The sequence below is a fragment of the Dermacentor albipictus genome, chromosome 3, assembly GCF_038994185.2.
Source record: "Dermacentor albipictus isolate Rhodes 1998 colony chromosome 3, USDA_Dalb.pri_finalv2, whole genome shotgun sequence".
NCBI classification, from domain to species: domain Eukaryota; kingdom Metazoa; phylum Arthropoda; class Arachnida; order Ixodida; family Ixodidae; genus Dermacentor; species Dermacentor albipictus.
This window is the reverse complement of record NC_091823.1, coordinates 41261525-41279645: the sequence shown is the minus strand read 5'-3', so window position 1 is coordinate 41279645 and position 18121 is coordinate 41261525. Positions and strand designations below refer to the sequence as shown.

The 18121-nt window shown below is 44.8% G+C and overlaps 1 protein-coding gene across 1 annotated transcript in view; it reads left to right on the top strand.

Annotated features, from left to right (window-relative positions):
- The window catches only part of LOC135902555 (beta-galactosidase-like), a 39572-nt gene that overhangs the window by 19292 nt on the left and 2159 nt on the right, over window positions 1-18121 (top strand). Inside the window, exons 9-15 of the mRNA XM_065432693.2 lie at window positions 3421-3464; window positions 4298-4413; window positions 6374-6451; window positions 8055-8141; window positions 13427-13534; window positions 15501-15632; window positions 16397-16621. Of these exons, the coding sequence (XP_065288765.2) occupies window positions 3421-3464; window positions 4298-4413; window positions 6374-6451; window positions 8055-8141; window positions 13427-13534; window positions 15501-15632; window positions 16397-16621 (790 nt within the window). The remainder of the gene's footprint in view (window positions 1-3420; window positions 3465-4297; window positions 4414-6373; window positions 6452-8054; window positions 8142-13426; window positions 13535-15500; window positions 15633-16396; window positions 16622-18121) is intronic.

The window sequence follows — 18121 nt, the reverse complement described above, 5'->3', positions numbered from 1 at the left end:
AGTGGGCCTATGTTTACAAGATTATGCGGCCGATTAAACTACTTTTCTTAGTTCATATAGCTTTCCACTAATTTGCTATCGCAATCGATGCTTCGCCTTTCGTACGAAACGGCGACCGTTTTTTTCTCCTTACACTAATCTACAGCTCCACCACAACGCTTTCTCTCTCGCACACTCCTTCATATTTAGGTTAGAAACGCTATTCCCAACGAACGACTACGGAAAGTGGTTAAGTGTGAAAGAAGCTACCGCTTAAAAAAATGTTGAAATAAAATAACACAGATTAAATAACACAGAGGCAAGCACAGTATGGTAGAAAACAGTATAAGCAGAGTCCTTCCATGTTTGTCTGGTCACGAAACTCCGCCGTCACGCTATGGGAGAGGTTCATATGCTGCCCAAAGGTGCCGCGACGCGGCGCCACTGTGCCACAGAGGGCATCGTTAGCGTACCAAAACGCGTGCGCAGCGCGAGGCGAGCTGAGTGAACGGGTGCGTTCTGTGCATGTGCTGCGCTGTTTTTCGAGTGCTGGGATCTTTAGTTGAAGTGGCGGGGTGGGACAACGATGCCGAACACGTGTTGCAAGTAACAGCTGAAGAAGTAGAATGGTGGTATCTCTAACAAGCCATTTAAAAAAATTGCTGTATTTGTGATGTGGCTACTTGTGTTCGTTCGAGAGTTGTTTAGCCATGTGTTATGAAATGCTCATGCTTTACACTTTCTTGTTTATAGAAACAATCGATGATGGATTCTGTATTTATTGCCATTCGTTTGCTGCTGTTTGTTTCCTGCCCCCCAATGCATATCTATCACGTTTGATGTTATTTCTTTATGCTTAATGTGTCAGTGTCATGCTTTTAACAAACTTCTTGCATTGTGAATGCTGGACCATTCGTGACCGGACGCCTCTATGCTGTCTGTATTTCGCTCCGCTTATTTTACATAAATGATCGTGCTTGTATGTTGTTTTTGCACCAACACGTTTTATTTCTTTTCTTAATCGAATTATAAAGTTTTCTTTTCATTTTTCGACCATGGTGAGAATATCAGGACCGGTGATTGCAGCATTTTAACATATTGTAAATAGTTGCGCATTAGGAATCAAAGTACCTAGTCTCGTCGTTTGTGCGTCGAAACCACGAGCAGCGTGAATAAGTGCTAGGCTTACTGACGCTTCTAAACGACTGCTTGTTAAAGCGATTGCCTAATTACAATACAGCTAGTTCCAACTGTGCAGGTCCTAACACTTCACGTTCGCCTTAATCCGTTGGTAAAAGCCGCACCGAAGACATTTAGTCGCGAAGTTTGTCTTGCATTAATCCTACCTAAATCTCATTCAGAAATGGCATCGCTTTGCAGAGAAATCTTAAGCGCACGGAGCAGTACAGTAGCAGCCCTTTGCAATAACAATTTCATTCTTTGCATCTCCTTATAAGATACTGCCCACAGTCAGAGTCCTTCTCTGCCACAGTTTAACAGAAAGTGAACAGCTGTGCTCGGCGAACAATCTGGCGCTATGCGCAGCGGAGAGTTGGCGCTTACTTACGGGTAAGCGGGGGTGCAACAGCCCATATGCCTGCATCTGGTGATAAGTGGGACCACTGGCGCTTTGTTGCCTATGCACGGTGTTTCATTTCAGGCAAATATTAAAAAGCGGAGCCCACCGAAGTGTTGAGGCGAACGGCGATGATGAAGAAATCTGGACCGAGACCGCCCGGCCGTGTACAGCGGACGCATTTCGACGGGGGCGAAATGCAAAACACCCTTTATTTAAATTTAGGTGCATTTTAAAGGATCCCAGGAGGTCAGAATTAATCCTGAGTCCCCCACTACGGCGTGCCTCATAATCGTGTAGTGGTTTTGGCTCTTAAAATGCCAGATTTCTTTTTTTTTTGTCTGAGACCTCCGCAAGCTCCATGTTATGAGCGGCTTCTTTTTCTTCTCGAGCGCTCATGTCATGGCAGAAGACGCGCTCAGGCAGTAATTTAAGCATATTCAATGTTAAAAATAGTTGCGTGAAACTAAAGCGACGGTTGAAGAAGTTGAGAAAGCTAGAATACCGAGGCTGCCCCACACACAACCACAGCGGAAGCGGCGTTCGCATGCCCTCTCATGCACGGTTGCGCCTCTAGCGGCGGGCGCTGGCTCTATATGAAACTGAGGCGGCAGTTTCGTGACCAGAAAAAAAAAATGGAAGGACTCTGGTATAAGTATCGCTTACTTTGACATTCGTCTTTGAAGGTTTATGAGCGACAGTGCGGAAAGCGACAGCTTCTTTAGCCGCTTCAGGCACTTTGCGTGGTCGTTGGTAGGTAATGGCTTCTCTAAACCTAAAACCAGCTTTCTCGTCGGGACGTGTAAGGCTAAGGGGTTATGGGGTAAGGGGTAAGGGTGTAAGGGTAAGGGAATATAACTGCGACGAACAGTCGCAGTTATATTTGTACTCTTAAAATCAAAACAGTTGCATGCGCGTGTCACCGCTGAGACAAACGACAGAAAGTTTCTGCGATGGGAGAATGACGTCAACAGTTCCTTGCAAGTACACGCACTTGGATATAAAATCGCAGATATCGCGAGTCTCTTTGCATATCAATTAATTGAAACGTTCAATAAAGTGTGCTTACCTTGTTAGTGCTGTCAGTGATTCAATATTCGGTCGAAACTGCGACACCTTTTTTACTTACTTTTTTATGAAAACAACGTAGACATTTACAGGGGCAGCAGAACCTGACTTGAGCTGTTCGCAACATAAATCTGGCCCGGGTGTGAGCTACTTCTGTATTCAGGGCTTTCCAGCTAAATAGGGTCAAGACTTGCGAAGAAAGCAGTTGCACTGTACGCTATGCGGTATTGTTCAACGTTGTATTTAGTAAACTCATAGAATTATTAGAGAACAATCCAACTGAATAATATTAACCGATATAAATCAACAATATTTCTAATTAACCCTGCAAACACAAAACCTTGCGGCGCAAATTTACAGCGCGTATTTACAAAGATGTTGTAGACTTGTTGCCGTGAGGATATCTGTCGTAGGCTTGACACAAGTTAGCTGAGACACTCTGTAGGCGGGAATCAATGAGTTTAATCGCAACACTGATGGAAGCCCCTGCTAGCAGCACTACCGCTATGAGGTCCTATTTCTCTTTCTTTTTTTTTTTTGACATCTCTTTGGCATAGTTTCTATACTTCGCGCACTTATGTACACAGAGAAGCAAGAAAAGTCACAGTATACCAAGAAAACAGTACCAAGGACAAAACAGAGAAGGCGATAAACAGTTAAACAAGCTTCCTTGAAGCCTGCCCCTTTTTTGTGCAGGAAGTGCAATAAACTTTGATGCAGAAACATGTCAGAGTGGTTGCATATAATTGCGTATGGGCAACATCCTTTGGTTACGTAGTTCTCATTTGTTTTTTCAGGTATATGTTCCACGGCGGAACTAACTTCGGATTTAAATCTGGTGGTAAGTTGCGCTTTTCAATATCCCTGAATTGACCCTCAGGCGCAGAGTTAGTATTTGTCACCAAGCTTGTCTTATTTATAATATCAGATGCGCTTAAGACAAAGAGAAATGCACAGAAAAAAACATAAAATAAAACCAAATTAAGTAAACAAGCCGCGCTTTTTCGAATCATTCCGAATCAAAGCCACGGAAACACTGCATATGGAAGCTCTCGTCATCTGAACTTGACTCCAAGGCTCATGAAGAAGTCAAATAACCACACCTTCAAACAAGCGCAACGCGTTGAATATCCCTACCACTAATGCGATAGTGTGCTTCTTAATTTCTGTTATTTTTTACGCAGGATGAACTGTGCCGCGTGCGTGCGTGCGTGCGTGCGTGCGTGCGTGCGTGCGTGCGTGCGTGCGTGCGTGCGTGCGTGTGTGTGTGTGGGGGGGGGGGGGGTTACGTGTGCGCGTGTGTGCGCGTGCGCGTTTTTACTTGTCGAATTAACTTTATATAAGAGCCTAACATGCGGACCTTCCTCGCGTTCTCAATAAAAGGAAGCGAAATGGGAGTGGAACAAGAGTGGAATGAGTTTGTCGCCGGTGGAAGCCGAACACACAGCCTGCGCACGACGCGAGCGGAGCACACAAATCTATCCCGACTCAAGCATTCATAAACCGAGTGTCATGTGTGCTAGAGTTATAGCACAACGTCGCGTTAATCAAAAGATATAATACCAATGCATTTGTAGATCCTCGTAATGTCCTTAAAAAGACTCTAATGAATTATTTTTTCCATCATGTCTCCTTTCTTGCTCTCCTACTCTGGGCAACTGAAAACGTGCGCAGCCAACGACCACAGTGGCTTCCAGCCACAGATTACCAGCTACGACTACGACGCGCCCATCAGCGAGGCTGGCGACGCGACCGAGAAGTTCAAGGCCATTCGTGAACTCATAGATGAGGTCAGTACGTCCTCCTCGTCCTTTAGTGGGACATGTTTATCCCGAGAATCAAAACAAAAAAGTTTGACGCGTGTCCTCTGCGTACCTGAAGACGGCGCGGTGGCGTAATCGCTTTTCAAGTAGACTATTCTTACTACCAAACGTGAGATATGTTTTGCTTAATTACCATAGTTAGATGACGTATGAAGAAACATCTGTATTTATGGGACAAAGTAACAATAACATTATTTATATGATACAGGAACCTGCTTTCCTTCCCCAAGTACCACTGATGTAACATCCTGTGATGAATTTGCATGCTGACGCTGCGTCCTAGACATTTTATGTCGTGTCGCTGTATTCGAAACGCACTGCACGCGTGATTTTTATCACCTGTGATAAAATTACGTTCCTAAACAAACTAGCATTAATTTGCTAGAGCGCTAACGGCAAAAAAGTAGCTAAACCACTTCCATAGAGCTGCACAGGCATGCGAATTCGCATCCAGGATGAACATTTTAGCAATCATTTCCGAATAAAATTTGAAAAAGATTGAAGCTAATGTACACACATTGTAATGTATAAAGGGTCTCACAATGTTATGAGACAGTCGACTATATTATGCTCAATGTCTATCGTGATATGTAATGTAACTCAAAGAATTTATTAATAGAGCGCCATGAAAGCCAGAGTTTACGGTTTGCCAAAAGATGGCGTGCCTGTGCCGAGGCAATGGCAGCACTAACAGATGTGAAGCAATTTGAGCGTGGCTGTTCGAGTAGCGTTAGTAAACCCGCAGAGAGAAAACACGACAGCTGCGCACCAGCGATAACTTGCACCGCAGTGCAGGAGGATTTGTTTACAAACTTGAGTTTCTGAACATCTGCCTCACGCACTCGCGTCGCTTAACCGAACTGTCATACTAATCAGAACGCAGCCTGCAAAACAGAGGGCATTGCTTCGAGACAGAGTATAAAATAAGCCTTCAAAGCAGCACTAACATGACATTGTCGTCATTTTTCTTTTCGTTAAACGAAGGCTCGGGACCTCGAAACTCTAGAAAGACTTGCAAGACTCAAAGCGCCATAAAATATTTATTTTAATAGCATTTCTGCGAGCCGAGTTCGGTTTCGCGTCCCAAGTGCTGCATCTCTCGTGACGTCATGGCGCAGAAGGCGGTCGCGTGGGTGCAGGACATTGTGGCGTTCTCGCGCTTGCTCCGGCTCGCTGGGTGACCAAAATTAACCCTGAGCTTTCGGATACCGCGTCTACCATAGCGCGTGCGTTTTCACCGCGTCAGATCAATCCATTTGCCCCTATAAGTGACGAAATACAATCAAAATAAAGCGGGTGCTTGTTGGCACTGATACTGTTGTTGTAGCGGTTGCTTATATTCAGAAATAAAGCCAGATAGGAGGGGCGACAAATGGGATCACGACGCGTAAGTACACTCTTTAAAGAGAAGATAGTCAGAAGGGAGTCACTCATACTGCGAGTCTCTCTTGTCGCGGTTTCTGACCCTCGCTCTGTTGAGGGAGTCGGCTAGACGCTCTGGAGACTTATTCTTAGTCGACCACTTTTGGAGCAAAGTAACATTTGCCTTGCGACACATTTCTTTCTGTCCCCCCTTTTGGAAAGCGATAATCTTGTTTTGGGAAGAGGTAAATGACCTTAAACGTTGCCCGAGTCCGTCATATTGATGGATTTAATAAGCGCATCACAAGCACGCCAGAAAACAAGAGAAGCTTCATGATGCAAACTGTAAGTTGTTTTTCCCGCACGTGCCTTGTGAGGAAAACAAAACTCAAATGAAGTGCAGGCTGCATGCTTTCCCGTTGCTGGCGACGTCCTATAACACTTTTGTTATAGTTTGCTCACGTGATCTATGAAGCAACGCCCTGTGCTTTAGTTTACTGTACTCGCTCTCGGTGGTGGCTCGTGCCATTGTTTCGCTGGACTCTCATGCCTCGTCCTTTTACAGTTTTTTCCGGGCCGAGTGAAAGCGAAAATCCCGCCTCCGAAGAAGAAAATGGCTCTTGCGGACATCACCATGAAAAGAGTAAGCTAATCACTTGATGATGGTTGCACAGGAGCTTGATGGTCAATCAGCCAGGTATGGCTGTAACAGGGCTACCATTAGGCATGATTAGAACACAGTAAAATGTTAAAATTTAAAGAAATTTATTTTTAATAAGAAACGTTCGGAAAGCTTATGTAGACGTAATTAAATGAGCTTACCAGACCTAGTTAAAGAAAGTCACTTAATATTATGCAAATGTTGTGTTATAGTGTTAGCAAGCATTACGAAAATCTTACGTAATTACGCGCCTCTGTTCAAGCTTGCAATCAATGTCGATTTAGTCTTCGTGAATCGTATTTTCCCAGAACAAATCGATACAATATATTGCCATTGACAAGACTGCATTGGAACGCCAGGTACTGACCCAAACATTTGCCTGCAATTCTGCCATGTTCTTGACATGCGGGAGTTCACGCGGAACAGACAAGATAATCGTAACCACGCATTTCACACGAGAAACGCATTAATTTCAGCGCCTGTGCTTCGCTAAGCAGAAGTCATTCTTTCCTTTGTCATTCCTTTGTCACGTCACATCTGAAGTCGCGGTTCATTTCCTCTTTAAACATGTCAGACCAACCGGCCGAAAGTTCCCCCCTCCTGAACCAGAAGTCATTCTTATGCACTGGTGGCTTTCTTTACCTTTTTTCTCTTGTAAGAGTAGCTGGTCACAAAAAAAATATATCTAAGAAAATGCAAGAAGCTGTAGAATGCACTGCTTTGAGAGATATGTGTGAGTTTTATGAAATATCTATGACTCGAAATCATAACAAGCCAATGAACAGGTTCTTGTTAGCAAAACTTGATTTGGGCTAATTGGTTCAACAGCACTCGTCCTGTTGTGTTTGTTTTCGATTACAGTGCTCGTATTCTTCCCGCTGCTTCAAGTTTTACTCAAGGTTCTTATGATTCGACTAACAAGAATCGGGCCCCTCGGTTTCCTATCTTCTCGTTCATATAGTGATTACAGATTGAAATCTCCGCTTTGAACATTGCAAATGTGTGAGTGACAACATAGGTCTCGTACCTTAATTTTATATGTTGCCCATGTAGGCAGCTGGGAAAAAGTGTATGTTGTTTTATTATGTTATTGATTACCAGCTCATTAGTCGCTGCTTACTAAAATGTACGTTGTTTGTCATTCGTGTTGTCTTTGTAAGAGATTAACCTACCCGCCGCGGTGGCTTAGCGTCTATGGTGTTGCGCTGCTAAGCACGAGGGCATCGAACTGCGGCCGGCATCAAATCCCAGCCGCGGCGGCCGCACTTCGATGGGGGCGAGAGGCAAAATCGCCCGTGCACAATGCATCGGGGGCACGTAGTACGTTAAAGGTCCCCTGGTGGTCTAAAATAATCCGGAGTCCCCCCTCCCCCCTCTACGGCGTACCTCATAATCATATCGTGGTTTTGCCACGTAAAACCACATAATTCAATTCAAGAGAATTAAGCTATACGATCTTTCTTTTTTCTTTTTTTCGAACGCGCGAGTGAGCGCACTTTTCGTGGGCTCTCGCGAGCGTTTGTTTGTTGACGCCTAGCGGATGCGTTCTGCAAAGGTAACACCGGGAAAACATGCGCCGTTTCAGATGTTCGGCCTGAAGACGCTGCGTCAGCTGATGTCGAACCGAACCGTAAACTCGACCTACCCACTGACGTTCGAGCAAGTCGGCCACGTAAGACGTTCTGATTGTTCGCACGCCTGCACGTATTACAGTCCACGGCTGCTTTCATGCTCGCCTTCACCTCTCGGCATGTCCATCCGGACATGCAACAAAACTCCCATAGGTGTAAAAGAAAGAAAGAAAGCTATATAGGCCTGTCATCACGTTACTCAGACCGACTTATATTGGCGGAGCCGGTGGACGCTATACAAGCATACACAACGCAATACCATGTGTTCTTTTTCATGAGGAATACTTTCTTTAACTCGTATCTAGGCCCCTGCCGTTTTTTCAGGTAGGGTACTGACTAGGCGGACATTAGCAGCAAGAACCAATTCTACGATATTTTTTGCTATTAGCTAAACTATGCTAACTTTTTGATCAGTAAATGTTAAGTACATGTAATTGCCATATTTAAGCCGAGGAATAGTGAAGTTGTCTGCTAAAGAAATCTACTGCTAAAATCTGATAAAAAATTTCTCGGCGTTTCAAATAAGATTGTCCCGAACAGTTAGACGCTTTCGTGAAACTGTTACCTGGGATGCCAATGCATTTCGTAGCACACTGTAGCGAAGCTATAAACTCATAAACATCTGGCATACTTATCATCAGCCTATATTTATGCGCACTGCAGGACGAAGGCCTCTCCCGGCGGTCTCCGATTACCCTTGTCTTGCGCTAGCTGATTCTAACTTGCGCCTGCAGATTTCCTAATTTCATGAACCCACCTACTCTTCTGCCGTCCTCTACTGCGCATCCCTTCCCTCGGCACCTATTCTGTAACTCTAATGGCCCGCTGGTTGTCTGCCCTACGCATTACATGACCTGCCCAGCTCCATTTTTTTTCTCTTAATGTCAACTAGAAATTCGGCTATCTGATTCACACCGCTCTCTTCCTGTCTATTAACATTACCCCTAAGATTTTTCGTTCCATCACTCTCTGCGCGGTCCTCAACTTGTTCTCGAGCTTTTCATTGTTAACCTACAAATTTCTGCCCTGTATCTTATAGCACCGGTAGAATGCAGTGAGTGTACACTTTTCTTTTCAATGACAATGGTAAACTCCAAGTCAGGATTTGGTAATGCCTGCCGTATGCACTCAAACCTGTTTTTATTCTTCTGTAAATTTCCTTCTCATGATTAGGGTCGCCTCAGAGTAATTGACCTAGCTAAACGTATTCCTGCACAGACTCTAGAGACTGACTGGCGATCATGAATTCTTGTTCTTTTGCCAGGCCATTGAACATTATATTTCTCTTGTGCATATTAAACTCCAACCCTACTGTTATACTTCCTTGTTTAAGATCTTCAATGATATTTTTTTTGCAATTCACCGCCGGTGTCACTGAACATGACAAATGTAATCCTCAAACCAAAGGCTGCTGATATTGCCGTTTATCCTCACTTCTCACTAAGCCTTCCTAGTCTAATAGCTTAAATATGCCTTCTATTCATACAATGAATAGCACGGGAGAGACTGTGTCTTCTTTTCTGACCCGTTTCTTTAGTTCTAGTTCTAGTTCTAGTTCTAGTTCTAGTTTTCTTCTAGAGAAACAAGCTAGCAGTGAAATCTTTGTAGATATTCCCCGAAGATATTTACGTATGCTTTTCGTACTCCTCGATTACGCAATTCTTCTACGGCTGCTGGCATCTCTAATGAATCAAATGCCTTCTCATAATCTATGAGCAAAACGAGAACAAGGTGAAAGCAGGAGCCAACGTTTCGACAAGTGGACTTGTCTTCTTCAAGGCGACATATGCTTTCGGGCGAGGAGGACGGGACGCGCGGAGAGCCTTTCCTCCTCTCTGGCTTGGGCGATCCGGCGCGGCGCTGCTTGGAAGTATTGTTGTCGCGTGCTGCGGAACGATTTCGAGATGTTTTAGATGGTACTTTGTGAAATTTACGCCATGTCCGTTCATATAAGGTCGTCGGGGAAGCCTTTCGGTGCATCGGTAACTACAGTAGGCGGAAATATCTCTTGGGGGAGCAAAAATGCGACGCGCTTTATCAGTCACGGTGTGTTTATGTGTTTTGAACTATTTTGCTTATATCGGTTTTAATTCAACAAAGAAAACCAGTGTCTCTGTATTAGCAGCATCAAATGGTAAATCTGATCGCTTGGCGTAGGGAGTAAAACATGAAGCATAAGAGCGCATGCTCGTGCACGGCCAACCTAAGGCAACCACGAAACATCTAAGCGACAGGCGCTGTCAAATATTTGTGATGCACCGGCATCGTTCTCGCGCATTTCAAGCCTAGTAGGCTTCAAATTACCATATGTCTACGCTAGCCTTCCTGCATGAGGCCGATGGCGTTGCTCAACACAGAGATCACTGCGGTTGGTGAACCAGCACGATACATATGTGAGCTGTGCGCTTCGGCATTGCCTTTTTGGCCAGTATACAGCCATAATATATGAGAGGGATCGCATAAAAAGAATTCGATGCCTATTTTTGAGGACAGAATTTCCGTAATACGTGTGAGTGCATCGTAGAGAACGGAACGAACACAACCGAAAAAAAAAAATTCGGTTATCAGCCTCTTTCTCGAAAAAGCAAGAGAAAACGGGCTAACGCCGCAATACGACCTCGCATAGTCACGCCGCACAACATTTATAATTATATAACCGCTGAAGCCGTATGTTTGGACCATGCGGTATATAAAGCAAAGATATCTGTAATCCAGCACCTACCACTGCTTAGGACGCTCGCGCAGTTCGTAAACAGTCCCTTTGCTGGACAAGCTTAATTCAGACTGTAAGGTGTGCTGCTATTACTTGCCAAAAATATTTTATTGAGGGACGAAAACCTCATCCATCGAACCAAGTAGTCACGAAATGTAACCTGCAGCGAACAGTTTGAACGCTTGTACCCACGGTACCCACGCTGTTACGATCGTCGTGTATGTTTCATGGCTCCTAAACGGCAGCTTATATTAAAGGATAATACTGCAATAAAGTCACATTAGTGATTGGAACATTCAGAAATACACAACTGATCTCCGAGGCTGATTGTAGGCTCAAATATGCTCGCACACATCGCGCTGCGTGTTCCGTCCACCTCAACGCCAACAGAAATTCCGGCCATGACGCCTTAAACCACTTCAGCACGTCTCACAGACACGTTTACCACGTAGACGACGCACGTCATACTAAACAGATCGCACGACCGCGAAAACAAACGCCAGAACCTACCGCCGAGCGTATACCTGCCGTGCAAAAGACCGCTTTCACCCAAGCCAGTATGGCGCTGCTCATAGGCGGCGCCACTGCGTTCACAATATGGCGGCGCCTACGAAAAAACGGTCTATATAGGTGGGGTTCTCCTAAAGGGAAGAGGGCGTAATGCGAGTGGGTGTGGCAACGAGCGAAGGTGTGTTAGAGGCGAGGGTGTAGGATTGAGAATAAAGGAGTGCTGTGCACAAGGTCAGCGACACGGCCATCTGTTAATCACGTGTCAACGGCCGTACGTGTGTCAGCCGGCGTGTCATCCGGCGTGTCAACGGCGTGCCGGTGGTCGTGGGCTATAGAGTCTCTGAAAGAGATAATAGAAGGAGCAGCAGAAACCGGTGCTCGTGAAAAGAGGAAAAAAATAATACTGAAATCGAATAAATAAATAAAAGGACAAAGACGGAAAGAAATGAAGAAGGGGGGGAATAAAAAAAGAAATAAATAAAGATAAAAACACTAAGCAACTAACTAAGTGTCGTTGCCTATAGCTTGAAATTTAGCATATCGGATAGATTCTAAAGCTCCCTTTGAAACATTTATGCCTATTGGTTGCAATGTCTTGAACTTAGGGATAAGGTATGATTCTTTGTATTTTCTTCCTCGTTCAGAACGGAGATTTGACTGTAAAATGTAGAGTTTAAGTTCCTCAAAGTTGTGACCTGGTTGGTTGAAATGCTCGGCGACGGCTTTGTGAAGGTTTTTATCTGTGTCCGCGCGATGTCCGTTTAATATGACGTTTATTGATTGTCCCGTTTTACCGATACATTGTTTCTTACGGAACGAACATTCAAGCTTATAAATCACATCCGAACTTGTACAAGTAAAGCAAGATTTGACTTTGTGTGTCCGCTAGTAAACTACCGCTGGTTGGTGGCAGAATAAACGAACGCGCTACCTCTGATTGAAGCGTGTGACTGCTAGTCATGCGCTTCAATCATTCTTGCAGCCTCGTGTATTGGGTTGCAATCGAATATTCGCATCAAATTCAACTAACCAATACATGCGATTCGAATGACAAATAGTGTTCGAAATTTCGGATATTCGGACTTAGGTCGCGATGAATACAACCAATATCTTCGATGTTGCGCCGCTGTCAATGTAACAGCAGCAAAGTTACAGCGTTAAGCTCGACAACGTTGACGGGCGAATTCGAAAGTGTTGGCTGCGTCCATCGCGAAGCAATGGTCGTGTGAGATTTTCCGAAATTTCTAATCACACATTTCTTTCTAATCGATGTATTCCAGAATTTTATATACGAATATTCAATTTTGAGCGCATACACGAGGAAACAATTATTCTAGCCTGCAATCTCAATAATAGTTTGCGCTCACTAAATGATGTCATAATGGAACCGCGAGACTCCAATAATCGTCATAGACCCAATGATTCGGCCGTAATCGAATATTCGGATATCAAATTCTTCTATTCGAAACAAAAGTATTCAAAAATTCCGGAAAGATGCCTGCCACGAAAAAGGACACATGCGTATGGTTCATTAACCGATTGATGTGCCAGTTGTTAGGCAAACGGAAATGGTTGTGACATTTTTCACGTAAATATTCGGCACTCGATTTGACATCCGAAGCAGATATTTTTGAAATATTCATAATCAATCAGGTTCGTAAATTTCGTTACCCGAGCACCCCTATACAATAACGTACAGTAAACCACAAAAGTTTTCGGAGCAGGGAATTCGGGAAAACGTTAAATTTCCTTGCGACTTCAGCATTAAGTCTACAGTTTAGGTAACAACTGTGGTGGTCGTATATACTCGTACGAGAATGTATCCATTCGATGTGCCGATTTGATGGAGGATGCAGTAGCCCCAGGTAAATTTTGTTTTTCATTTCTCTCTTCTTTTTCCCTTTCATTGTCCTAGGATTCTGTGTTTCCGAGAACTTTGTAGAGTTGAAGTAATGAAGCGCTTGTGCGTTTCCGTGGACGACTGAGCAACAAATTAATAACATTATTTCACAACGTGCGTTTCACATTCGGGTTTATGTAAGTTACGTGAAAAAAAGAAATTACCCAATAGATTTCTTCTGGAACTTTCTTTCATTTCGGCAGGCCTACGGCCTAATGCTATACGAGACCATGGTCCCCTCCGACTTCGTGGCACCTTCGGTTCTGAAGGTGGACGGCATCCGGGATAGAGGCTATGTCTACGTCGACGACGTGAGTTACCACGCGACCTTAGCATATGTAGCACAGCTTGTATACCGTATTTCAGTACTATATACACTTGTATCATCGATACGGGCGTGATTCCGTAATGTACCTGCATGGATAAAGTTTCAAAGTAACGTCGTTCTTTCATCTATCTATAGCCGTCGTCCTGGCGATCTCACTCCGTTTCCCGTGCGTGATTGGCATAGTCACGTAGCATTTCGGCTGGTTAGTGATGGCGTTTATTTTTATTTTTAAAGGTTCCAATGCATAGTTTACGCCCACATACACGTGAATAAAGATTTCATGCACGGAATACATTTTCAAGACGGGTACTGTTGATAAATGTAGTACGACACAAACTAGCAGCTGTTTGTTTTTGCACGCGCGTTGAGAGGTTTGGAACCTTTCGCTCAATGTGGGAGGATAACTAGAGGAGGAGGAAAGCGAGAAAGAGAGAATGGCGCTACCTTGAAACTCATCTACGACCTTATGCTGTCATAGCTTAATTGCAGCACCTAATGCGGTTTTAAAGAGACACTAAATAGAAACATACATTAGTTAACACTGACGAAGTCTTCTTTCAAAAGGACATTTTCGTTAGTTTACCAGACATTGAACACTAGAAGTGAAAATAAATTGGAAACGTTGATTCTTTGAGCCCCGTGCCGAAAGCCTGCAGCGTCGGTGCAAGTACGGCGCTGATGTACTTTCTCGCGTTTGGGCCGTTCTGGTGCAGTACAGAAGTTCTCAAAACTTGCGAAGGTCAGTCTTTGGCTCCCCTTTTAAATGCCACGTAGACCCACCTTTACCCACAAAAAATTAACTGAGCCCAGGCAGATGCCATCGAAATCCGCGCCGTCGCGGCGCTGTTGGTGAACGAACTTAGAAGGGGTGTTATCGCGCGTGCCTATTGATTCTTGCGTACTTTCCGGCTTCTCAAGCCTGCACTCACGTAAGAGTAAATTGTTTGGAATTCTAGAAACTTTTTTTTTTTACATGAATCCTGGCCACGGCGGCCGCATTTCGATGGGAGCCAAATGCGAAAACACCCGTGTACTTAGATTTAGGTGCACGTTGAAGAACCCCAGGTGGTCGAAATTTCCGGAGTCTCCCACTACGGCGTGCCTCATAATCAGAAAATGGTTTTGGCACGTAAAACTCCATAATTAATTAATTATTTTTTTACATATATGCATTAACTTAATGTTGCTGTTTAATATTACGCCGTAGGCTCCTGCGACACTTAGGAGACCAGTCTTATCGTGGGCAGAGACTTATCAAACACGGCAAACAACGAACGATAAGTAGCGACGCCATGATCACATTTCTGCATCATCTCCCATTGCGTCACATATTTTGTCAGCGGCTGTTCACGTGCAGTTAGCTGTCAATGTATAATGATAACATTTGATTCTGAAGGAAGTGTTTTTTCTTCTTTTTCATAAATATAACTGGCCACACGCGAACGGTTTGAATAGGCGACAATGTTGCGAAATCCGTGGCGTCACACTAAAGTCAACGTACGTGTGTGTGTGTGCACACACACGTACGTACGTACGTACGTACGTACGTACATACGTACATACATAACACGCACGCAGAGAAAGAGAGAGCGAGAGCCTATGTATATGCATGGGAACTCCCTCTCGAGCAAAGAGAGCATGTATTAATCAGGGTCAACACGAATGCTTCTCGTGACCCCACCTAATAACGCTAAAACGACAAGGGCGGACATATGAGCAACACGGGGCGATAATATTCTTACGTCGTTTTTACGTCCGTCCTTGTCTTTAGCGCTATTTATGTCACTATGACAGAACGACTAGCCTGAATTTCCGCCTCGATCCTCACCAGGCGTCATTTAGTTTCCACTGTACGCATAAATTTTGGTGCCTGCACATATAGCGACAACAGTTGTGCTTCAGGATAGCAAGCGCCATTGCCTATTGTGCCTCCTCCTTTTTTTTTTTAGGTATTCAGGGCCGTCGTCTCCCGTGCGGACCAAGCTCTCAATGTCACCATTGAAGTCAAGTCCGGGCAGACCCTGTCGATCCTCGTGGAGAACCAAGGGCGCATAAACATGGGAGCTATCGTCGACCCCAAGGTCAGCTATGAATGTGGATCGTAGTGAAAGGGACGCACGCACCCACCTCTGTCATCGTGTCAGTTGCTGATCCCCTACTCTTCTTTGAACACGCTACACAGGCAAGATTTACGTGCCCTCAGTGAACCTGTACCCGCCCCTACCATATAGCCCTGCTACTATAAAGCACTGCAGTGCACGTAATACATACATACATACATAAATACATACATACATACATACATACATACATACATACATACATACATACATACATACATACATACATACATACATACATACATACATACATACATACATACATACATACATACATACATACATACATACATACATACATACATACATACATACATACATACATACATACATACATACATACATACATACATACATACATACATACATACATACATACATACATACATACATACATACATACATACATACACGCACTCATTGCAGATCCAGATTCAGCGCACATTTTCGATTCTATGTGAAGCGACGTTTGCGTGAAACGGTTAATTAAATGCTATAAAACTTTATTTTCTGCAACGCGTTTTTTTTTTGCAATATAATGGTTGAGAGAGCAGCAGCAACCACAGGCTGCAAGATGTTTGCCTAGAAAGCTTCGCACGAAAGAATAAATAAATCATCAGAGGATAGTCCGTCATAGTCAGCCAAGACCCGTCGTTGCGCTAAACCTAGCAGTAGTTGCAGCGGCTGTACCGTATGACAAGGTTGTCCTGGACCAACGTCAACAGGGCATAGTGAACAACGTGACGCTCAACAACCGGCTCCTGAGCAACTGGACAATGCGGCCCATCGACCTGACTCAAGGGGCCTGGCTTCGGGACTACAAGGCACTCGAGGAGCTCGAACCTGCAGAGGAGACGATCACAAGTTCCGGGTTGGCGGTGTACGCGGCCAACTTCACCCTTCCGGACAGCGCCTACGACACCTTCTTGCTCATCGAAATGTTTAGAAAGGTGCGCGTTTATTCGAAGTCCGCACGGGCACTATATATAGCATGCTCCCCGGCTTTCGCTGTGACGCTCGTACTTGTCTTAACGGGACACTATAAAGTACTAAAACAGTTCAGACGGATAAACTATTTTTTTTTCAAGACTCATTTCTTTTATTCTTCATTTTGCACCGAAAGCTCCATGCCGCGGTGCGTCAGTATGACGTCACAGATTTCAAAGTTTTTTTTTTTCTCATTTGTCGCCCCGTTGAGGCTCTTGTGAGAGCCGGAGCCACATCTTCCACATGAGGCGTGCGATGCTCTATACCAATTGACCGTCGCCAAAAATTCAACAAGCAGCCGCCGGGCTCGGCTCCCACCACCGTCTCGTTGTTCTTGCGTTCATTTTATTGCGATAGCAAATATATGGGCACTCCAGAGGCATTTCTGCCGTCGCCGTGAAGTTCCGTATGAGTGAAAGCGTGTGAGGGTGAGCTGGCGAAGGCGGTTCAATCTCGCGTGCGCGAGCGAGGAACGCGGCCCGGAAGCATGCCCTCTCCCGTAACGTGCGAGGCAACGGAAGTCAGGCAAGGGAGGAGGGGCGTTCTTATCCGGCGGCTGCCATGGTGTCTCGACGTCCTCCTCGCCCGCCACTCCGCACAGAGTGGATACAACCGCGGCGTCTACTGCGGCGTTGGCCACGCGAATCGCGGACGCCGTAGGGACGCGTTGTCGGCGCTCGTGTCTTGAAAGCAATCTGCGATGTGGCCAAAGTGCGCGTCCGCGCGGGCCTCATCTTCAAAGCGATCTGCATTGTTTGCAGAGTGCGCGCAGTGCCGGTAGCTTCGTATGCACTGTGCTTTCGACGTTTTGTTCGCGTTGAAGCAACAGGTGCACGGAAGTCAATTGGCTCGCGGCTGCTGCCGCGATTCCTAACTCCAGCGTTTTCACAGACAGTTTCTGCTGTCATTAAACGAGATGTGCTTATGTTTACCTGTGCGCACGTGACACCATGCTGGTTAATTTAGTTAAAACCCATTGACGGGCTAGTTGGTTTGAATCTGTGATAGAATGGGTGACTGAACAAGGACATAGAAAGAAGCAGACACGCAAAGACAGCGCTGTCTCTGTGTGTCTGTTTCTTTCTACATCCTCGTTCAGTCACGCTTACATATTCTATCATTGTTAATTTAGTTAGCAAGCAAATGTTTACAAGTTTATACAGCTGATAAAGCTACTATCTTTACTAATTACTATCCTTACTATCTACTAATTTGCTATCACAATCGGTGCTTCGCCTTTCGGGCGGAACTGCGAGTTTTTTATTTCCTTCTTTAATAGTATATCCACATTTCAATAAAAACAGTTAGTTTCTCCTATGCTTTCCTTGCCTTCGTATGGCTGTGACTAACAATAGTTGAGGTCCTTCTGCTTCCCCATTCTTCTTCAATGCATGAACAAGGTCTGTCCCAAGATTTCGTGCAGCGAGTTGCAGGAGGCTTAATCTGGGAAGTAGGGGACAGTG